The 24,618-nt window shown below is 43.7% G+C and overlaps 1 protein-coding gene across 1 annotated transcript in view; it reads left to right on the top strand.

Moving 5' to 3' along the window:
• DNAJC12 (DnaJ heat shock protein family (Hsp40) member C12) overlaps window positions 1-24,418 on the top strand; it is a 34,665-nt gene extending 10,247 nt beyond the window's left edge. The window contains exons 3-5 of the mRNA XM_029059839.2: window positions 564-703; window positions 13,379-13,577; window positions 23,850-24,418. Of these exons, the coding sequence (XP_028915672.1) occupies window positions 564-703; window positions 13,379-13,577; window positions 23,850-23,944 (434 nt within the window). The 3' untranslated portion in view covers window positions 23,945-24,418. The remainder of the gene's footprint in view (window positions 1-563; window positions 704-13,378; window positions 13,578-23,849) is intronic.
• Window positions 24,419-24,618: the final 200 nt, after the last annotated feature.

The raw sequence follows: 24,618 nt of genomic DNA, 5'->3' as shown, positions 1-24,618 counted from the left end.
GCACACAGTAAGTGCTCAATTAATATGATTGATTGATTGATTGGTTGGCTTTCAAATCTCCCTCCCTAGCTCAGAATTCTGCTATTCAGTCTCACATTTCCTCTTGCCTCCAGGATATCAATCAATGATTCGTATTTATTGAGTACTTACTGTGTGCAGGTCGCTATACTAAGTGCTTGGGAAAATAATGATAAAGGTATTTGTTAAGCACTTACTAGGTGCTAGGCACCGTAGAGTTGGTAGCTGCAATCCCTGCTGACAAGGAGCTTATAGGTGAAAGGGAGGAGCTTTCATGGCAGGCCCCCCATTGTTGATGATCAAGAAGGTGTTCGCTTCCTGATGAATGGAAGTGTAATGAAGGGATAGGACTAATTCAGCAAATTGGCTGATCCTGAAAAATACTCCCTGAGTCCCAGGGAGATTGCAGCTCAGAGCCTAACAAGGTATAGCAGGCTTTCTGAAGCAAAGAGGGCTTCTGTGCTTCATCATCAGAGGCAGAAAAACCCGTATTCAGGATTAAAAGACAGAGGAAAAAAAATGTTTTTTATTATTATGTTTTTCAGTGGAGAACTTTCAGAGACTACAACAGGCAAAAGAGATTCTGACTAATGAAGAGAGTCGGGGACGCTATGACTACTGGCGACGGAGCAGAATCCCTATCCCGTTCCAGAAGTGGGAAGTGCTGAGTGACTCGGTCAAAACGGTGGGTTTCTCCCCTTTCCAGGTTTGATGGTGCATTCAAGGAGCTTGGGGTGGCTGCAGAGCCAAGTCTTGGGATGGTTTGGGGGGGGTGGTAGAGCTGGGGAGGCCGGAAGGTAACGGAAAGGCTAGAATTCTACATAATGTTTTCCCCTTATGCTCTTGTTGGGTGTGACTATGTGGGCACAATATGATCGTCGCTTCGGGAAGGTTTCACACAAGGATACCCTCCAACGTACACAATTCAGCAAAGCACAATGCATCAGTCCCTTTTCACGTTTGCCTCAGTCACACAAAAAGATAATTTATTCAGAACCATATTCAGCGATGCATCTTTTTGCTACGCATTTCCCCCAAACCCACATTTCCTTCTAGCTATATAGTCACTCCCTGAAAAGCACACATCCACACAGCCACACAGACTAACACACCAGACTCCTGCCAGTGCACAGACTTACCCAAATGCAAACATACGTACCCTTCATTTCCCTTCCTTTCACTAACACTCCTCCACTCACCCAGACACACCTCAGGAAACACTCAGACTCATCCCTCCCCTTCACCTCCCCAGCCTGCTGACTCTTTTCTGTTCGCTTTCCTTTCTGACAGTCCCGTAAAAGATTATACTGGATGCTATGTGATTGGATTGGGTTGCCACTGTTTTGGAAGACAGGGTTAAAATCGAAAGGAAAGTGGTTGAAAGGAAATGGCATTGATTGATTAACACAGGGCCAGAGGAAGTATTTCCTACACTGGTTCAGTCCCTCTTCTCCTTTAGACCTATGGGTGGTGCTCGTACTGGTAATAACATAACAAAACAAAAGGCCACTTCTGTAGCCAGAATAATAATGATAGTATTTGTTAAGTACTTTCTATGTGCCAAGCACTGCTCTAAATGCTGGGGTAGGTACAAGGTAATGAGGTTGTCCCACGTGGGGCTCACAGACTTAATCCCCATTTTATAGAAGATTATTTTTATTTTTAGAAGAAGCGTCGCTCAGTGGAAAGAGCCCGGGCTTGGGAGTCAGAGGTTGTGGGTTTGAATCCCGGCTCTGCCTCTTGTCAGCTGTGTGACAGTGGGCAAGTCACTTCACTTCTTCTCTGTGCCTCAGTTACCTCATCTGTAAAATGGGGGATGAAGACCGTGAGCCCTACGAGGGACAACCTGATTACCCTGTATCTACTCCAGTGCTTAGAACAGTGCTCTGCACATAGTAAGCACTTAACAAATATACCAACGTTATTATTATTATTATTATTATTATTATTAGATGAGGTAACTGAGACACAGAGAAGTTGTCCAAAGTCACACAGCTGATAAGTGTGGCAGAGCCGGGATTAGAACCCACAACCTCTGACTCCCAAGCCCGGGCTCTTTCCACTAAGCTATGCTGTTTTAGGAACTAGTGTTCCATACTAAAGCAAGGCAGAAAGCACACAGAATATTTTCTTCATCTCTAATTTATCAAAATGATTTTTTCCAAGTGGAGCTATCGAAAGCATTGCCATTTCATTCTTTATTAATAGGGAGCATATCAAATGTGTGGCACTTTCTTTGGGACTGTGGGTCATTGCACAAATAACTCAGGTGACACCCATCTGAACTGTACCCATTGAAAACTAAGACATATATCTGCTTTTCACTTCTACTTGTCTTACTTCAGTGTCATTCATGTGAATTCCACACATAAAACATTAGGGGGTTGGAGCAACTTCATTATGAGGATAGACTGATGAGATGAGGACTGTTTAGTATAGAAAGACAAAGCCTAAGAGGGGACAATATCCACAAACTCATAAAGAATATGGGCAGGTTGAACATGGGATTGTTTTTATAAGCAAATCCCACAACACCGGAATACAGGAGACCACATCGAGGATTAAACGTGGCAAGTTTAAAACAAAAACTACTGCTTCACTCAGAAAGTGGTAAGCCTATGAAATTTGTTACACAGGAAATTGCGCAGACTGAAAATAACAGCAGGTTCAGAGAGCCTGGATAAATTCACAAAATGAGAGTCCCGTAATAGGTTGCTAAAGGGAAAGCTAATGGGGCATTTTAAGGTTTGAGAAGATAACACGGATGATGGGTCCTTGATAGATTATTTCAGGACAAAGTCATTACTACCACCACATTTCCACAGCATCCTTTTGATGACTCTGATGGGGCCATTACTGATTTACAGAGAGCATTAATCTGACCCAGTATAGCCCTGCACTTGGTCTTATTTGAATGAAGTTTTATCCTATCTATTTTATAGTATTTGTTAAGTCCTTAGTATGTTACAGGCATACTAAGGCATTGATACAAGCTAATCAGGTTGGACAAAATCCATGTCCCACCTGGGGCTCACAATCTTAATCCCCATTTTACAGATGAGGTAACTGAGGCCCAGAGAAGTGAAGTGACTTGCCCAAGGTACACAGCAGACAAGCGGCGGAGCCAGGATTAGAACGCAGGTCCTTCTGACTCCCAGGCTGGTACTCGATCCAGTAGGCCATGCTGCTTCTCGGCTACTTTTTCAGCTAGGATTAAATGCATGCCTCTTAATTGTTTCAAACTGATCTCTTAGATGTACAGGGTTTTTTTCCTGATATCGCCTTACTGATTTTTACTTTTGTATCTGCTATTTTGAAATCGTCATCCATATGTCCCCCTGAATGAATTTCTGCATCCTTTCAGATTTCTTCTCTCACTTTCCAACCCTAAAACGTTATTTTCTATTATAACTTGACCAATTAATCAATCAATCACATTTATTGAGCAGTTACTATGTGCAGAGCACTATACTAAGCACTGGGAGGGTATAGTATAACAGAGTTGGTAAGCACATCCCCTGCCCACAACAAGCTTAGAGTCTAGAAGGTGAAACAAACATTAATATAAATAAATTATGGCTATGTACATATGTGCTTTGGGACTGAGGGAGAGGTGTATAAGAGGTTCAAATCTAAGTGCAAGGGTGACACAGAAGAGAGTGGAAGAAGAGAAAATGAGGACCTAGTTGGGGAAGGCTTCTTGGAAGAGATGTAACTTCAGTAAGGATTTGAAGGTGGGGAGAGTGATCGTCTTTTGGATAGGAAGTGGGAGGGCATTCCAGTTGAGAAGCAGAATGTGGACAAGAGGTCAGCGGCCAGATAGATGAAATCGAGGTACAGTGAGTAGGTTAGCATTAGAGGAATGAAGTATGTGGGCTGGATTGTAGAAGGAAATTAGGGAGGTAAGTTAGTAGGAGGCAAGGTGAGTGAATGCTTTAAAACCGACGGCCAGGAGTTTCTGATTGATGTGGAGATGTATGGGCAACCACTGGAGGTTCTTGATTAGTGGGGAATCATGGAGTGAATGCTTTTGCAGAAAAATGATCCAGGCTGCAGAGTGAAGTGTGGACTGGAGTGGGGAGAGGAGGCGGGGAGGGCAGTGAGGAGGCTGACCCAGTAATCTAAGTGAGAAAGAATAAATGCTTGGATTAATGTGGTAGAGTTTGGATGGAGAGGAAAGGGTGGATTTTTAGCAATATTGCAAAGGTTTAACCGGCAGGATTTAGTGACCGATTGAATATGTGGGTTAAATGAGAGAGATGAGTTGAGGCTAACGCTGAGGTCATGGGCTTGTGAGACAGGAAGGTTGGTGGTGCTGTCTACAGTGACAGGAAAGTCATGGGGAGGACAGGGTTTGGGTGGGAAGATAAGGAGCTCTGTTTTGGACATGTTAAGTTTGAGGTGTTGATGGGACATCCAAGTAATAATAATAATAATAATATTGGTATTTGTTAAGCGCTTACTATGTGCCGAGCACCGTTCTAAGCACTGGGGTAGACACAGGGGAATCAGGTTGTCCCACGTGGGGCTCACAGTCTTAATCCCCATTTTACAGATGAGGGAACTGAGGCACCGAGAAGTTAAGTGACTTGCCCAAAGTCACACAGCTGGCAAGTGGCAGAGCTGGGGTTCGAACCCAAGACCTCTGACTCCAAAGCCCGTGCTCTTTCCAGTGAGCCACGCTGCTTCTCTAGAGATGTAGAGATGTCCTGAAGGACAAGTAGAGATGTCCTGAAGGAAGGAGGAAATGCGAGACTGCTGCGATGGAGAGAGAGCAGGGCTGGAGATGTGGATTTGGGAATCATCCACAAAAAGGTGGTAGTTGATGCCATGGGAGCAAATGAGTTCTCCAAGGGAGTGGGTGCAGATGGAGAATAGAAGGGGACCCAGAACCTTGAGGGACTCCTACAGTTAGGGTGTGGAAGCAGAAGAGGAGCCCAAGAAAGAGATTGAGAATGAGCAGTCAGAGAGAGAGGAGGAGAACCAAGAGAGGTCAGTGTCAGGGAAACCAAGGCATAGTAATGTTTCCAGGAGAAGGGGGTGGTTGACGGTGTCTAAGGCAGTTGAGAGATCAAAGAGGATTAGGTGGAGTAGAGGCCATTAGATTTGGCAAGAAGGAGATCACCATTGACCTTTTAGAGGATGGTTTTGGGGAGGAAGCCAGATTGGAGGGGGTCAAGGAGAGAATGGGAGAAGAAATGGAGGCAGCAGGTGCAGACAACTTGCTCAAGGAGTTGGGAGAGGAATGGTAGTAGGGGGAGCCACGGATTCAATGGAAGATTTTTTTAAATATAGGGGAGACATGAGACGTGAGGACATGGGCTAGAGGTCGGCGGTGAGATAGAGAAGATTGAGGTACAGTGAGTAGGGTAGCATTAGGGTAACAAGTATGAGGGATGGATTGTAGTAGGAAATCATGGTGGTAAGGTAGGAGGTGTTAAGGTGATTGAGTGCTTAAAAGCCAATGGAAGGAGTTTCCTTTTGATGCAGAGATGGATGGGCAAACAGTGGAGGTTCTTGAGGAGTGGGGAAACATAAGCCAGATTGGGTTTTTTATAATTAAATTAATAATTAAATCCTCTATCCACTATCCATTCATTAAGTTATGAGAAGCAGTGTTATTGGAAAGAGCACATGCTTGGGAGTCAGAGGTCGTGGGTTCTAATCCCGGCTCCGCCACTTATCAGCTGTGTGACTTTTGGCAAGTCATTTCACTTCCCTGTGCCTCAGTTACCCCATCTGTGTAATGGGGATTAAGACTGTGAGCCCCACGTGGGACAACCTGATTACCTTGTATCTACCCCAGTGCTTAGAATAGTGCTTGGCACATAGTGCTTAACAAATACCATCATTATTATTATTAATGAAATTCAAATGTTAGTATATGTCTTGGGACTTTGTTCCTTTTCTTGCTGTTTTTTAATAGGGTTTCTTCCTGACACTCTTAAACTTGCAATTTGTAAAGATAGTAAAATAACATTTGAGTTGCTTAGTGAATATATTAAGAGGGTAAATTTGCCAGTACACCTTGGTGAAAATTGTCAGAAAAATACATTAAAAAGTCACCATCTCCCACATCTTAGATAATTTGTTAGCTAAAGGTTTAAGAATGATTTCACTTATAGATAAAGTTAAAAACATGCTAAAATATTCCCAGAAGTTATTGATCTGGATATTACATTGTCCTTTAGGCTCCTGGGTACCCATTATATTTTAATTCAAATAAAAAGATGACACCCTTTTCCCACTCTGGGTATTTCATTGTTTTGCTGGACTGATTTTTCCTCTTCCTCTTAGTTTGTAAGGACAAGTTCATTTTGTGGTTTTTATAGATGCTCACTGAATAGGGGTGAGTCATTCTAACATCTCTCAGTTTTGTGGAGGTCAGTGATGTTCTGCAGAAACACAAGCTCTCTGAAAAGATGATTTATATGGATAAAGCTAACTGTCTGATTGTACTCTTCCATTTGGAAGAGTTTGCCCTTTAATGATATCACAAATCATCAGAGGTGTTGCTCCGTGGGCTAAAGGTAGCTTCAATGCTTTCCCTGCTTGTCTTCTTTGACCGGAATTTCTAGTAGCAGAAGAATAATGATTAGCTTTGTCCTGTCAAATCAAGTCTGAGGAAGAGATATATAGTTGAGAAGCTGCGTGGCCTATTAGAGAGAACATGGGCCTAGGAGTCAGAAGAACCTGGGTTCTAATCCTGGTTCCCACCATTTGTCTGCTGTGTGATCTCGAGCAAGTCATTTCACTTCTTTGGGCCTCAGTTACCTCATCTGTAAAATGGGGATTAAGACTGCGAGCTCCACATGGGACAGGGACTGTGTCCAACCAGATTTGTTTCTATCACCCTAGTGCTTAGTACAGTGCCTTGCACATAGTAAGTGCTTAACAAATCCCACAGTTATTATTATATTTCTGCCCTCTATGCCAGGGTAAAAGTAAAAATCGATTTATATCAGAACGGGAGGGGCAGGGCCAAGGGATTTAAAGGTCTCATCTGATGGAAAAAGAATGGCAGCAGCATGGGCTGGCTACTCCTCGTTACCACCCGGCCACAAAGGCCTCCTTTTCTCCCTCTTCCTCCCCTGACCCCTGGAGCCAGCCAACCAAGAAGAAGCAGACAGGTGTCTGCTTGGCCCTCTGTAGTTTTGGGCCTGGCTTAGAGCAGGGGCCGGTGCAGTGTCGGGACCAAGCCCGTTCCTTAGGGTATACTCCCGGGAGAGGAAGCCCAGCCCCTGTGCTGACAGAGAGTCCCCTGGTCCAGGTGGCTAGGTGTGAACCAAGAGAATAGCAGACACGGTGAAATCATTCAAACTGGAACAAACACCCTGGGCAGTTATTCCTTCATTCTTTCAACTGTATTTATTGAGTGCTTACTCTATGCAGAGCACTGTACTAACTGCTTAATAATGATGGTATTTGTTAAGCACTTACCATGTGCCAGGCACTATTCTAAACGCTGGGGTAGGTACAAGGTAATCAGGTTGTCCCAAGTGGGGCTCATGGTCTTAATCCCCATTTGACAGATGCGGTAACTGAGGCACAGAGAAGTAGAGTGGCTTGCCCAAGGTCGCACAGCAGACAAGTAGTAGATTCGGGATTAGAACCCACGCCCTTTGACCATCAAACCTTTGATCTTGCCTCTAAGATGTGTTGTTTTTCTATTCTTATAATCATGGCCCCTTCTGGGCCATTCCACCTTACTTCCACTCCTGCCTCTAGGAGAAGAGCACCTAGGGTGAGCTCTAGGGTGAGCACTGAGGACAGGTCTGTCACTAATAGGAAGCAGCATGGCCTAGTGGAAAAAGCATGGGCCTAGGTGTCAGAAGGACCTGGGTTCTAATTCCGACTCCACCACATGACTGATGTGTTGACCTTGGGCAAGTTCCTTAACTTCTCAGGACCTCAGTGACCTCATCTGTAAAATGGGCATTAAGACTGCGAGCTCCTTGTGAGAGAGGATCAGTGTCCAACCTCTTTAGCTTGTATCTACCCCAGTTCTTAGAACAGTGCTTGACACATAGTAAACAGTTAACAAATGCCTTATTATTATTATTACTAATAATAATACTCAGAGTTTTCCCTGATTTTCCCCATTGGGACTCCAGGGGCTACAGCTAAACTCCTCCTTCATTCTATCTATGAAGCAGGATGTTCTTCAGAGGTGCCGGTCCACCGGTGTACGTCTGTTTCAGTGGCGGGATCTCTACAAGCGCAGGTGGGCTCTAGGTGCCAGTTGTGACCTAGAACGTGGTTGCGGACTTTCACTGACCAGACAGGATTCCCAAACGCTGTGTCAACTCAGAGTGCCTCAGTGGCTTTGCAGGGATACTGCCCAGTCTGGTCGGGACTGGATTGAGCTAAACTTCCCAGGATGCCCCCAGAAGCCCCTCTAATTTACCTTTAAGGTTCATGAGCCTCCTACACCCTCTGTCTTGTCTCCAAAGGAAAGCATTGGTGGTAAAGTGGCCACCAGAACCCAGGTAACGGCCCCAACTATAAATTGCACTCAAGCCTTTCAGGGGCAGGCAGCAAGGCATGTTGCTCAAGGATATGGCGTTTTGAAGCTTTGCACTGGGGGAGGAGTGTTGGAAGTACATCCATGTGCCTTCTTCATTACGCATCAGTCAGTCCTCTCCCACTTGCCCTTATCTCCCTGATCTATTACAATCCAACCTGCACAGTTTGATCCCCCAAAGCCAACCAACTCACTGTCCCTCTATCTTGTCTGTCTTGCCGCCGACCCCTTGCCCAAATTCTCCCTCTGGCCTGGTACGTTCCCCCCCTTCATGTAATAATAACAACAATAATAATTATGGCATTTGTTAAGTGCTTACTATGTGCCAGGCACCTTTCAGAGCGCTGGGGTAAATACAAAATAATTGGGTTGGACACAGTCCTGGTCCCACAGAGAGCTCACACTCTTAATCCCCATTTTAGAGATGAGGGAACTGAGGCACAGAGAATTTAAGTGACTTGCCCAAGACCACACAGCAGACAACTGGCAGAGCTGTAATTAGAACCCAAGACCTTCTGACTCCCAGGCCCATGCTCTTTCCACTAGGCCATGCTGCTTCTTATCTGAAAGACCACCACTTTCCCCATCTTCAAAGCCCTCCAAGAGGCCTTCTCTGACTAAACCTTCACTATTCTTTGTTCCTTTTGTATCACGTGTGCACTTGGATCTGTACCCCTCAAGCACTTTGATATTCACTCCACCCCAGCTCCACAACACTTATCCTGCTCCCTGTCTCCCCCCTCTAGTCTGTTCTTCCCTTAAATACTTAGGGCAGTGCTCTGCACACAGTAAGTGTTCAATAAATACCAATGATTCATTGATTAATTTTCATGAGAGAGAGCAGGTCTTATTTTTCCCCCAGTCAACAGTCAGAGTCTCTATGCAATGAAATGAAGTGGATCAACAAAAATTCTCACCACCACTTCTCCCAAGCAAATATAATTTTAAAAGTCCTCTTTTTTTGTAGTTTACTTTTCCTTGAGGAGAATGAAGTTCATTATAGATGGTAACCAGTGTATTCTTGCAAGTTTTTATTAATATACTATTTTCTGAGCCAATTTTATCAGTGCATAAATGGGATGAGGCAGATAGCATTAGCTCATTTTACAGACGGGAAAACTGACAGGAGGCGATTTGTATTTCTGGAGCATAGAATGGCTTATATTTCCTCCCTTCCCTTCTCTAGGTGTTGATAGGGATGGAGGTAAAGGGAGCTTATTTACTCTCCCCGCCATGGCATCATTCACAGTCTTACGTTGAAGCTACTTCCAGCCACCTTGGTGAGCAGAAATGGTCGCAAGTCAGGGTAGAAGTGGCCTAGAAATGATTTCCCCTTCCCAACTGCCTGGGGTCCTGGGTAGGAGCTCTGCCTGCCTAATGACAATTTTACCTTGGAAATTGTTCCACAATGAGATTACATGACTTGCTTAAGGTAACAGAGCAAGTTACGAGAAGCAGCGTGGCGCAGTGGAAAGAGCACGGGCTTTGGAGTCAGGGCTCATGAGTTCAAATCCCAGCTCTGCCACTTGTCAGCTGTGTGACTGTGGGCAAGTCACTTAACTTCTCTGTGCCTCAGTTCCCTCATCTGTAAAATGGGGATGAAGACTGTGAGCCCCACGTGGGACAACCTGATTCCCCTGTGTCTACCCCAGTGCTTAGAACAGTGCTCTGCACATAGTAAGCGCTTAACAAATACCAACATTATTATTATTATTATTAAGTTAGTGGCAAAACCCAGAATAAAATCCTGATTTCAGACTTCCTTCTTCCCAGTCCCCGCCATCAAAATCACATTATTCTATATTAAAGTAACATTCACAAACAATGTATTCCTCTCCATAAAAATAAATTCCAAACAGTCAACCTGAATCTGGCATCTGATCAAGATTACTTGAGAATAATAAACAGATATATGGGTAACATACAGATCAGTGTTAATTATGTCCTCATCTAGCAGAAATACATTCATACTCAGTTCTTCGTGTCTTCTCACTATTCAGTAACAGTTGAAGTCAGATTTAATAATTAACCTCTTTTGCACTTTCTGCCCTAGTGATTACTGTTTGTATTCCAGTGTCCTGAGACACCTAGACCTCCCCCGTCTTTATAAACTCTAATTCAGTTATGTGTCCCAAATAATTCTGGCCAAGAGAAGGTATGAGACATCTCAATCATGCAAGATAATCATGGTATATATGCTAGATAAGGGATTCCACACTTTTTAATAAATTAATCAGTAGAATTTATTGAGAGCTTACTATGTGCAGAGCACAATACAACAGAATTAGCAGAATTACGTTCCCTGTCCACGATGGGCTTACAGTCTAGGGGAGGAGGGCAGACATTAATTCGTATGTCATATTTCATATTTCAAAAGTGATACCCTAAGCCTTCTCTTTATATTTTCCTGCTCTCTTCTCCTGAAATGTGATTGAACAACTGAATTGTCTTTCAGTGTGACAAAATTTGAGTAAACATTGCTTCAATCTGCAAACATTGATCCAGATCTCTTCTGATGCTAATGGAAACGTGAATGGCCTCTTTTTTGACTATTGTCATAGGCTTTCAAAAACAATTTTAAGTAAAGAATGGCACATAAAAAAAACCTGACACATTACAAATCACAAATTTGGTTACATAGAAATCAGTGAAAACTTCCTCATATATTTTTGTCTTCATTAGTGAGCTGATGGGGAGACTTATGATCAGTCAATCAATCAGTGCTATCTATTGAACACATATTGTGTGCAGACCAGCGTGGCTCAGTGGAAAGAGCCCAGGCTTGGGAATCAGAAGTCATGGGTTCTAATTTTGGCTTTGCTGCTTGTCAGCTGTGTGACCTTGGGCAAGTCATTTCACTTCTGTGGGCCTCAGTTCCCTCATCTGGAAAATAGGGATGAAGACTGTGAGCCCTACGTGGAACAATAATAATAATAATAATGTTGGTATTCATTAAGCGCTTACTATGTGCCGAGCACTGTTCTAAGCGCTGGGGTAAATACAGGGGAATCAGCTTGTCCCACATGGGGCTCACAGTTTTAATCCCCATTTTACAGATGAGGTAACTGAGGCACAGAGAAGTTAAGTGACTTGCCCAAAGTCACACAGCTGACAAGTGGCAGAGCTGGGATTCGAAATCATGACATCTGACTCCAAAGCCCGGGCTCTTTCCAATGAGCCAACCTGATTACCTTGTATCCCTCCCAGTGCTTAGAACAGTGCTTGGCACATAGGAAGCACTTAACAAATGCCATCATCATCATTATCATAACAGCTGGAAGAATATGGTGGAGTTAGTGGAAACTATCCCTGTCCTCAAGGATACATTCTATTCTGTTGTAACAGATTTTAAAATAAATTACACAAAGTATTAGGATTTGTCAAGAGCTTAGTACAGTGCTTTGCACACAGTAAACACTCAATTAATACAATTGAATGAACAAATATGAACATAAGTGCTAAGGGGGGTGGTTAAGTACTCAAATGCATAGGTGATGTAGAAGGGAGGGAAAATATGGTGGAGAGATGAGAGACTTGTCAGAGATGCCTTCCTGGAGGCGATGTGATTTTATTAGGACTTTGAAGATGGGGAGAGTGATGGTCTATCAGATATGAAGAGGGGACAGTGAGGGAGTTCCAGGTGGGAGCTGGGGGAATGTGAGCAAGAAGGGCTTTAAAAGATATTACTCTTGTTCCATTTCTCCAAGCAGCCAAGAAATCATTCGAAGACTCTCTTTACATAGCTGCAGTTATCTGGATAATTCAGACCAAATTTCTTCCCTTCATCTTCCACTTTTGCCTGAAGTTCTCAAATAATTGAGGAACTATTATTTTGACTGTCACCACCAGAAATTTTGCTGTTTCATCTATGAAACTTGGAAGGAATATCTTGACAAAGTGGAAGAGATCCCTCTGCCAGGATTCGGCAAGTTTGACACCATTTACCACAGCTTGGTGCTAACACTTTTCTTGAAAGTATCCTTTAGTTTTTAAAAAATATAGTATTTGTTAAATGCTTTCTAGGTGCCAAGAGGTGTACCAAGAGCTGGGGTAGATACAAGCTAATCAGGTTGGGCACTGTCCATGTCTCACATGAGGCTCATAGTCTTAATGCCCATTTTACAGGTGAGGGAACTGAGGCACAGAAAAATGAAATGACTTGCCCAAGGTTACAATGCAGACAAATGGCCAAGGCAGGATTAAAACCCGAGTCTTCTGATTCCCACACCCATGCTCTCTCCACTAGGCCCTGCTGCTTCCCACTGTTTTCTTCAGTGGGAGGAAATATTTCCCCCTTACCCCCTAAAACTGTGCACCCTGGTTTTTCACAGCCAATGCTTGGATTATTTTGTTTTGCTGTCTGTCTCCCCCTTTTAGACTGTGAGCCTGTTGTTGGGCAGGGATTGTCTCTATCTGTTGCCAAATTGTATGTTCCAAGCACTTAGAACAGTGCTCTGAACAGTAAGTCCTCAATAAATGCGTTTGAGTGAATGAATGATGTCAGGGACTATGGTTCAGCACCTTTGTGACTTATTCTGTGTGCTTGCATGGCTCAATTCTCACCCTTCTTATTTGCTCCTCTCTTCCTCTCCACTGAATCCCATTGTTATGCTTTCTGCCCCAGAAACCATGATGTGGAGAAATATCTTTCTTCTTCCTCACTTTTAGGTACTGTCTGGCAAATATTTGATGTTTGGTATTATACTGTGATTTTGGCTGTTTTGGACCAGACTACTGCATTGTTTTCATTGCTTATTAAATATAAAGTGCAACAGCATGGAGCATATATGCTGATTCTCTTGTTTCTGGAATGTGTTATTGCTTTTACATTTTTAGTCGATGCATTGGGCCATCAGAAGCAAAAAAGAGAGGATGCTGGAAGCATCTGACTCGGCAAACACAGACAACCAGGTGAATGAGGATTGGGCCCAGTCGAGAGCAAACAAGAAAGAGGGACTTGAAGCCGAGAGAGTGGAGCAGAGAGAATCCGAATCCTTTGAGAAGCCTCTGACTCCCCACAACCCAGATTCCCCAAGTAAGTCGGGTGATTAATTCCTCAGATTCCAAATGGCCCAAGAGCTGATCTGGAAGGGGCCTGACTCACCCAATCATCATAGCCATCTCTTTGTGTTCCTTATTTGTTTATTAAATTTTCAGGGACCATTCTGAAACTACTGTCTCCAGGGAAACCAGAAGGCAATTTCCTACTCATAGTATTTGCCTTTTCCTGAGGAAGATTTTGAGGTGTTTTCTGTAGCAGGGGAATCATTACAAATTATTTTTATTAATGTCTCTCTCTCCCTTTAGGCTGTAAGTTTGTGGTGGGGCCGGGTATGTGTCTGCCAACTCTGTTGTATTGTACTTTCCAAAGTGCACATAAGAAGCGCTCAGTGAATATCATTGATGATGATATCTGTTTACCAGAGGACCACAAACTCCTGAATTGCCTCTTATAAGGGGGAGGATGGGAAGATAGGGAGAAGGAAGAGAAGGGCATAGGTAACATACCTATTTATTCCATATTAAGGACTTTCAGTCTTCAGAGGCATAAACCTCTCCTAGTTTCAGATTGATTGGCATAGATGGCCAGGTCTCTGATTAGCTGGCAGAGGGAAGCTACAGAGAATCAGCACGGCCTGATTAGAAGCAGCTTTACTTAGTGGCTGGATCATGGGCCTGGGAGCCAGAAGGGCCCGGTTTCTAATCCCAGCTGTACCACCTGTCTATGTGGCCTTGGGTGAGTCACTTCACTTCTCTGGGCCTCGGTTACCTCATCTGTAAAATGGGGACTGAGACTGTGATCCCATGTAAGACATGGACTGTGTCCAACCTGATTAACTTATATCTGCTCAAGGGCTTAATACAGTGACTGGAACATAGTAAGCTCCTAACAGATACCATTAAATTAAAAAGAAAAGTTCCACTGAATGAGGAGTGGAGGGTCTGGGTAGCCAAACAGTACCCAACTCCCATGTCTCAAAGGAAAAACGGTAATTTGTTGGCATTTAAAACAGCCCTGCAGCAGCCCTCCTAACTGAGTTGTTAGGGGGATGAGCAGCTGCTCCGATTAGGTAGAGCCCAGAAAACATGGTTGCCTCTCCTGCCACCTCCACCGTTCTGAGGAACAGTTTTCTCTTTACCGTTGGCTTTCAAGCACTCAATCACCTTGCCCCCTACTACCTTAACCCTTTGATTTTCCACTACAACCCAACCCACATACGTCACTCCTCCAAATGACAGCCTACTCGATCACATCCATCTCACCACCAACCTCATGCCCACCTCCTGCCTCTGGCCTGGAACGCCCTCCCTCTTCATATACGACATGCAATCATTCTCCCCACCTTCAAAGCCTTATTAAAAGCATGTCTCCTCTAAGAGGCCTTTCCTGACTAAGCCCTCATTTCCTCTTATCTCACTCCCTTCTACATCACCCTTGCACTTGAATTTGCACATTTTATTTACCCCTCCCCCGGCCCAACGGCACTTTTGTACATATCCTACATTTATTAATTTATATTAATGTCTGTCTCCCTCTCTAGACCAGAAGCTCATTATGAACAGGGAGAGTGTCTACCAACTCTGTTCTGTTGTACTTTTGCAAGTGCTCAGTGCAGTGCTCTGCACACAGTAAGCATTCAGTAAATACGATTGAGCCTCGGGGTTGGGCTACTGTACTGGGACCCCCAGCCGACACTCCTGGTCCATATTGGGTAAGGGCAAATCCAGTTTGAGTTCTTCTTTCCTCTGGTCTCTGCTCCAGTCTTCTTAGAAGAAACATCATAGGAAATCACTCACTCACTCAATCAATCAATCATATTTATTTAGCACTTACTCTGTGCAGGGTGCCATGCTAAGCACTTGGGAAAAGATAGTGTTAACAGACAGTCCCTGTCCTCAATTTGTTTAAAGTCTAGTGTGTTGGACAGACACTCAAATAAATTACAGTAGGGAAAGCAACCAAGTATAAAGATAAGTATATAAGTGTTATAGGAAAAGTACCCAAGTGATTAGGGGGTAAGGACTCAAGTGCATAGGTGACACAGGAGGGAGGGAAAATAGGATGGAGAATTGTGCGATTAGTCAGGTAAGGCTTCCTGGAGGAGATGTGATTTTAGTAGGACTTTGAGGTTGAAGAGAGTGGTGGTCGGCCAAATTGGAAGCTAGAGGTAGTTCTAGAAAAGAGAGGGAGGATGTGAGCCAGAGGCTGACAGCAAGAAGGAACAGTGCATCTGCTCAGTGCACTGCCAGATGGTTGGGAAGTTGGATGGAGGCAGTGGCACCTGATAGGTGCACAATTCTCTTTTGTAGGACCAGGAGCCCTGGCAGGCAGGTTGCGGGAAATGGCAGGAAATGAAGAGGGAGGAGCCAGAGGCAGCTCCCTGCTGATGTTGCTATTGCCAGCTTCAACAGCACACTTCCTTGAGAATGCAAATATCTAGGATACACACACACTAGTTAATCCTCCGCCTATGCCTTTTGCAATGAGTAGGAGGTACCTCACTGATTTCCTACTACAACCCTGCTTGCTCCCTTTGCTCGTCTAACGTCAGCCTACTCGCTGTACCCCTTGACCTCATCTATCTTGCCGCAGACCCCTCACCCATGTCCTGCCTCTTGCCTGGAACTCCCTCCCCCTTCAAATTCGACAGATCATCACTCTACCCAACATCAAAGCGTTGTTAAATCACGTCTCCAAGAGACCTTCTCTGATGAAGCCCTCAATTCCTCTACTCCCTTTCCCTTCTGCATCACCCTTGCACTTGAATTATATAGTATTATCCTATCCTATTATCCTATCCCATCTTGATTACTACATCAGCCTCCTTGCTGACCTCCCTGCTTCCTGTCTTTCCCCACTCCAATCCATACTTCACTCTGCTGCCCAGATCATTTTTTACAAAAATGTTCAGTTCACGTTTCCCCACTCCTCAAGAACTTCCAGTGGTTGCCCATTCACCTCTACATCAAACAGAAACTCTTTACAGTTGGATTTAAAACACTGGATCACCTTGCCCCCTCCTACCTCACCTTGCTACTCTCCCGCTACAACCCAGCCTGTACATTTCGCTCCTCTAATGCCAACTACTCATTGAATCTCCATCTCATCTATCGTGCCACCGACCTCTCGCCCACGTCCTCTGTCTGGCCTGGAATGCTCTCCCTTTTCATATCCAACAGACTCTCCCCACCTTCAAGGCCTTATTGAAAACACACTTCCTCCAAGAGACCTTCCCTGACTTAACCCTCATTTCCTTTTCTCCCATTCCCTTCTACGTTGCCCTGACTTGCTCCCTTTATTCACCCCAACCCTAAGCCCCACAGCATTTATATACATCCATATATATATCCATCAATTATTTACTTATTTATGTTAATGTCTGTTTCCTCCTCTGGCCTGTAAGCTCGTTGTGGGCAGAGAATGTATGTGTTATATTGTTGTGTTGTACTCTCCCAAGGGCTTAGTACAGTGCTCTGTACACAGTAAGTGCTCATATGATGATTGATAAATATGATTGATTGATTGATTTGATTAGTGTCCATTATTCATGCCACCCTTATGCCCCCAGCACTTACGTACGTATATATATGAGAAGGAACAGCATGGCCTTGTAGAAAGACCATGGGCCTGGGAATCAGAGGACCTGGGTTCTAATCCCAGCTCCACCACATACCTCCACTGTGACCTTGGGCAAATCACTTAAATTCTCTCTACTTCAGTTATCTCATCTGTAAAATGGGAATTCGATGCCTGTTCTCCTTGCTGCTTAGACTGTGAGTCCGATGAGGGACAGGTACACAGCTTAATTATCTTGTATTTACCCCAGTGTCTGGCACAGTGTTTGATATATAGTAAGCACTTAAGAAATTCCACCATCATTAATGTAGGACAAATCATGGAAAAGACAACAGTGTGCCTCTGAACCCTCTGTATGGCTGCTGCTTGGGACATTCAAGAAGGCACCTTTTGCAGACCTCATCGAGACACCAAGCCAATAGTCGGTCAGTAGACTCCCCCTCACCTGGGGGCCACAGCAGGGAACTAGGATCCATCCATCTTTCTGGGGGTGAACACTCAAGAATGGCATCACAGTCCCTTGGTTAATAGGGTTGTGAAAACCACCCAGTGTAAATAATCCATAAATGTAAAGAGTTAACAGTAGGAACCAGAGCAACTGAGGAAGGAGTTGATAAATTAGGGGAGAAGATTTTTTAAGAGCCACCCTGACATGCCCCCACCACCAAACTATAACACTTCTAAACCTTAATCTCAGGGATGAGTATAACTGAGAATCTTACCTCCCTCTCCCACGGTCCTTTCCTCTGTCCTCAGACTCACAGGTTTGGGTTTGAAAGTCCACAGTTCCAAGACTTGCATTTAATGAGTATACTTTTAAACTTTTTTAGGTATCTCTATATTTCTTGAACCTGTTTTCCCCATACTCAATATCAGTGTTTTCCATCTTATTTTACTTAGGGCCCTCTTATGCAAATGCTTCCAGTCCCTTGCATTTTCCAAGGCCTACCTCAATTACAAAAGCTGTTCTCATACTCTTAGTAGTTTTTTGTCCCAGTGGCCAGGTGCAAGGAAGAAAATTTAAGAAAATTGAGATAGACCACGGACCTGGGAGTCAGAAGGACCTGCCTTCTAATCCTGGCTCAGCCACTTGTCCACTGTGTGACATTGGGTGAGTCACCTAACTTCTCTGGGCTTCAGTTACTCATCTGTAAAATGGGGATTAAGGCTGTGAGCCCTCTGTGGAACGTGGACTGTATCCAACCTGATTAGCTTTATCTACCCCAGTTCTTAGTATAGTTTCTGGCATGTGCTTAACAAATACCATAAAAACATTGCTCCTTTTAACTTTTTATTCTCTGCCTTCTATTGTCATCTCTTCTTACACACACACACACACACACACACAGAGCCCCTCTTCCTTCCTCCCCTTTCCCTTTTTTTCTCTCCCTTCCCCCATTTTTCTTCCTCTCTTTCCCTGTAATAACAGAAATAGTATTAATACTGCTTAAACACTATGTACTAAGCATTATGCTAAGCACCGGAGTAGGCACAATACAATCAAATTGGATGCTTTCTCAGTCCCACATGGGGCTCACAGTCTGAGGGGAAGGGAGAACAGCTATTACACCCCATTTTACATATGAGGAAACCGAGGCCCAGAGAAGTTAAGTAACTTGCGCTGTCACCCAGCAGGCAAGTTGCAGAGCTGGGATTAGAAGCCAGGGTTTCTGACTGCCAGTCCTATGATCTGACCACTAGGCAACATTGTTTCCCTTTTTCTCTCTATCTTTCTTTCTCTGCATTTCTCTCCCTCCCTCTCTCTGTCTTCCTTTTTCTTCCTCCTTCTCTCCCTCTGTTTCTTTTCCTCTCTCCCTCTCCCATATGCAAAGTTACCCACTTTCTAACATAGGCGATTTAACATCATCCCTGGGGATCTTTCCTCCTCAATCTTTTACCTTTCTGGGCCTTTGTTTACCTGAATATTCACTGGAACCAAGATCTGAATCAAGAAATTTACAATATTGATTGAGTTCCTTCTGATTGCAGAGCACTGTATTAAGTGCTTAAGAGAGTACAATAAATTAGTACAGTGGATTTTTAAAAATTGAAACTTTTAGAAAGAGCTAATATTTTATGAAATATTTTCCTCTCTGAGAATCAGTTTGACATAGTGTAAAGAACATGACCTTAGGAATCAGAGGATTCCTGTCACTCACCTGCTGAGTAACCTTAGGAAAATAATTTAATAACTCTCTGCTTTAGTTTCCTCATCTGTAAAATCAGTCTATCATATTTATTGTGCATTTACTGTGTGCAGAGCACTGTATTAATCGCTTGGGAAAGTACAATATAACAGATACATTTCTTGCCCCCAGTGAGTTTACAGTCTAGAGGCTGCCATTCAATGCCATTCTTCCTCCTAATTAGACTTGGAGCCCTATGTAGGACAGGAACTATGTTCGACATGATTTTCATGTCTATCGCAGTGTGGCTTAGTGGAAAGAGCCCAGGCTTGGGAGTCAGAGATCGTGGGTTCCAATTCTGCTCTGCCACTTATCAGTTCTGTGACTTTGGGCAAGTCACTTTACTTCTCTGTACCTCAGTTACCTCATATGTAAAATGGGGATTAAGTCTGTGAGCCCCACGTGGGGCAATCTGATTATCTTAGAATAGTGCTTGGCATATAGTAAGCACTTAACAATTTCCATCATTATTATTCATTCATTGATTCAATCATATTTATTGAGCACTTACTCTGTGCAGAGCACTGTACTAAGCACTTGGAAAGTACAATTCGGCAACAGATAGAGACAATCCCCACCCAACAACGGGCTCACAGTCTAGAAGGGGAGAGACAGACAATGAAACAAAACAAGTAGACAGGCATCAATGGCATCAAAACAAATACATAGAATTATAGATATATACACATCATTAATAAATAAATATAATAATAAATATGTTCATATATACACAAGTGCTGTGGGGCGGGGAAGGGGGTTATATAATTACATATAATAATATAATAATAATTATTATTATATGTAATCTTGGACTTCATTGATCTTTTAATCTAGCAAGTGAGAGAGACACAAGTAATAGAATATTACACAAGTAATAGAAGAAGTAATAGAATATTTAAAATATGTATTTAAGTGATATGGGGGGTTGCGAATATAATAGTCCCCCCTCAGGGTCACACCTGGAGAGTTCCCAGTGCTCTACCAGTGTCGACTACAGGAGGGAGAGTCAGGCAGAGGCCTAACCATTCCATTCCTAGCTTGGGCCGTGGCTAGCAAGTGGATGCAATCTGCTACAAGTCAGAACTCACCTGTGCTGGACAGTAGCGGCATGGGAGAGAATCAGGGGCAAAGATTTAACTTTACTGCATTGCAGGAGGCAACGGTAAACCACTTCCATATTTTTACCAAGAAAATTCTATGGATACACTACCAGAGCGATTGCAGATGGAGGTGGGGCGTGCTGGGAGAGATGTGATCATGGCGTTTCTGTGGGTCGAAGATGACTCAACAGCATAAGACAAGAGTATAATAGTACTTAACGAGCTTAGGTTGATATGGTGGATTGATTAGGTGGTGTGAAAGTGGTACCATGGTCGTTGGGGGATTTAAAGTGAGGAAAAGAGAAATTAATTGGGTCAGGCTTCCTGGAGGTGATGGATGAGTAGCGCTGTGGTGAGTTGGATATGAGAGAGGAGGGCATTGTAGGTAGGAGAGGGCATGAGAAGAGGTTGGTGTAGGGGAGAGATGAGAGTAAGGCCCAGTGAAAAGTTAGCTGGAGAAAGATTGAGTGGTCAGCCTTTCTCTGCCTAGGGCGATTAACTCCTGCTGCAGTCTCTGTAGCCCTCTCTGACCTCAGCCTTCCACCTCCTGCAAGAGAAAGAATAGGGTTTCATGGGATGAGGTCAGGAAGCAGAGAAAGCAGATGGTAAGGCTACACTAGCTGCAGGCTGACAGCGGCAGGGAGGAAGAAAGTGATTGGGAGTGGATGGGATTAGTTCCTTCCAGCAAAGGTCAGCGATGCCGGCAAATAACCTTGATGTTCTGCGGGTGACTAATGAGAGTGGGAAGAAAATGGGGGATCCCTGGTGGGCAGTTCTGCTTCTCTTCTGGGAGCTGCAGTGGCAGGGGAGAGATGAGGCTAGGCTGATCTCGAAGTCCTTCCCGCGCCCAAATTAGCAGGCCTCTCAGTTCTCCTGGGTATTGATCAATCAATCATATTTATTGAGTGCTTACTGTGTGCAGAACACTGCACTAAGCACTTAGAAGAGTAGAGTCCAACAGAGTTGGTAGCTACATTCCCTGTCCACCATGAGCTTACAGTCTAGAAGCTTACAGTGTAGCGGACTTGGATAGTCTCCAACCTGAACCTGATCTTTTAGTGGACCTCAGATTCTGAACTTTGGACATTCCTACCAGCACGTCCTTGATAGGATGATTACTTCCTTTTGCTGGCCTTCAAAGCCATGTTTGTTGACCGTCCAGGATATGGCGTAACAATGTCAGAATTGGGCCCTTTGAACAGAGTTTGCACAGGTTGTGTAGAAATGTGTAAAAATGTTTAGACTTCTTGTTCCAGGGTACTCTTTTGCAAACAGACCTAAAACATCTACTGGGTGAATACATGTAGACGGGTTTCCTTTGTAATTAGTCTGGGGACTTCAGGAATGTTTGTCCCCTTTATTCTGTGGGGAAATAAAAATCTTGGGCTGATTGCATCAGTCTTATTAACTAGAAATGGTTACAGTGTAACAAACTGATCACATGGATGGAGAGATGGAATTTTGGAGAACGAGGTTGTTTAAACACTCTCAGTTTTGGTAAGCAGATAGGAGGATAAAGGGGAATTATGAAATTCTGTGAGAGGTTAGGCTTAATAATATATTTTCAAATGCTTTTTAGAAGACTAATATAGTTTAAACAAAACAGCAACCATTTGTAATTTTGTTTTATAATAATAATAATAATAATTTTGGTATTTGTTAAACACTTACTATATGCCACACACTCTCCTAAGCACTGGGGTGGCTACAAGCAAATCAGGTTGGATGCAGTGCCTGTCCCACATCGGGCTCACAGTCTCAATCCCCATTTCACAAATGAGGGGCTTGAGGTCCAGTGAAGTGACTTGCCCAGGGTCACACAGCAGATAAGTGGTAGAGCCAGGATTAGAATCCATGACCTTCTGCCTCCCAGCCTCGTGCTCTATCCGCTACACCTTGCTGCTTTTTTTCTTACACTTTCACATAATTTTTGATAAGGGCCAGAGATATTTCTTGTCTATCACTTTCCAGCTTCTTCTTCTTTAACCCTTTCCAAGCACCAAATGAGTTTGTTGTGTATCCATAGCTTTACGCTGGGGAGGTCGGGAACCATTCTTTCACCAGGTGTAACTCTGAAGGTGTCCTTCGCCCAGATATCCTTGGGTTTGTGTGATGCTTAGTGGGACAAGACCAGCTTTTGAGGGTGGCATATGGGTGGTGGGAATTTAGCAATTCTGCCAAGCTCAGTGGCCATCAAAATGCCCTCCAATAGCAGTTTCATTCCAGAGGGAAAAAACAACAACAAGCTGATTAAATCTTATTTGTAGGGTAACTAAATAGCCCACCAAATCCTCAGTTTATTGCACTTTGTCTCGCTATGCTCCTCTTTGTCCACTCCTTGCCTTCGCTCCCTCTCATTCTCTGTTGGTCCACAGAACTGATTCTGAAATGGACCCGATGAGGAATGCCAAAAAATTCGGAATGAGAATATGGACCTCTGAGTTGAGGGCTCCTGAAGAGCTAGTAAGCAACAGTTTGGCATGCTCTTCATGTTTCTTTTCCATAACTGGAGGAAGATTCATTCGTTCATTCATTCATCCAGTCATATTTATTGAGTGCTTACTGTGTGCAGAGCCCTGTACTAGCCCTTGGGAGAGTACAATAAAACAATAACGATTCATCTTGGGGGAGTGAATTTCTTCTAGCCAAGTAGAGAGAGGTGAATTTAGCAGCCCTAGCTGTCATTCTTCCCCTCTCAGGGTCGCGCCTCGAGAATTTCCAGTACTCTACCAGTCTCAGCTATTGGAGGGAGAGTCAAACAGAGGCCTACCCATTCCATTCCTAACTTGGGCAGCAGCTAGCAGTGGAAGGCAATCTGCTACAAGTCAAAACTCACCTTTGCTGGGCATCAGCTGCAGGGAAGAGAGTCGAGGGCGGAGACTCGAGTTTACAGTGCGGAAGGCGGCAATGGTAAACCACTTCTGTATTTTTACCAAGAAAACTCTATGGATACACTATCAGAACGATTGCAGATGGAGAGCAGGGCATACTGGGAGAGATGTGTCCATGGTGTCGCTATGGGTCGATAATGACTCGAGGGCATAAGACAAAACAAGCGTTCATTCTTGCCTAGAGTTGGGATGTTTTTCACTTTTCTAATGAATAATAATACTGATGGTATTTGTTAAGTGCTTACTATATACCAAGCACTGTTCTAGGCACTGAGGGGGATAGAAGTTAATCAGGTTGTCCCATGTGGAGCTCATAGTCTGAATCTCCATTTTACAGATGAGGTAACTGAGGCACAGAGAAGTTAAGTGACTTTCCCAAAGTCACACAGCTGACAAGTGGCGGTGCCTGGATTAGAACCCATGACCTCTGACTCCCAAGCCCGTGCTCTTTCCCCTGAGCCACGCTGCTTCTCTGTGAAGCTAATGTGCCTCTCAGAATTGTGCTCTTTTGTGTCCTATCTCTGATTTCAACGTTTTTTCTCTTTTGCCAAGGCTTTCCAGATGTAAACTGCTGGCACCTGCGTTTCCGCTGGTCTGGTGACACCCCTTCAGAACTTCTGAGGAAGTTCAGAAACTATGAGATATGAACCCCACCTCCAGTAGAGCACAGAGAATCAGAGAGGGAGAGCACCAGCAGATTCATCCTCTCTTGTGCTCGCCTGCTGCAGTCCTTGGCCTGTGTCCTTAAAACATGGTGATTGTATTTGGGCTTAGCTAGAGCTGAGCATTAGTAGATGTGTTTCTCAATTCCTTAGTGCCGTCACCACAAATATGCGTACCTGTTGAGAACATTTTGGAAGAGTAAGAGTTTGCTGCGTTCGGTATTACTGTGAGTTCAGTTTGCCTCATGCAGCCAGATTAAAGGAGCCTCTTTTGTTCATTTTTCTGAAGTTTTCATTTTAGATCTATATTGTAAAATCCAGCTAATATATTCACCGTATTTGTGTCAGTGAGTATAAAATGTTAGCGTTGAATGTATTGTCAGTCCTGACTAAAAATGTGTGGAAATTTCTGTATCCAGGAGCCTGTGAATGAAATAAATAATTTTCAAAAGTTGGCAATGAGTTTTCAGTGCAATTATAGCACAAATTCATTAAATTCAATTAATTATTCAATTTTAATCTTGTACGCCTGAAAGGATTGAAGAGAAATGCTTACTTTTTCTAGCTTGCTTTTTTTCTAAACCGAAGTGATGAAGTTATATAAATCATGACATAACAACCCTAAAGATAAAGCTGTGAAGCAATTTTCTTTGGACTGG

The sequence above is a fragment of the Ornithorhynchus anatinus genome, chromosome 3 (genome assembly GCF_004115215.2).
Source record: "Ornithorhynchus anatinus isolate Pmale09 chromosome 3, mOrnAna1.pri.v4, whole genome shotgun sequence".
NCBI classification, from domain to species: Eukaryota; Metazoa; Chordata; class Mammalia; order Monotremata; family Ornithorhynchidae; genus Ornithorhynchus; species Ornithorhynchus anatinus.
The sequence above is the reverse complement of the archived record's forward strand: the minus strand, read 5'-3'. Positions and strand labels throughout refer to the sequence as shown.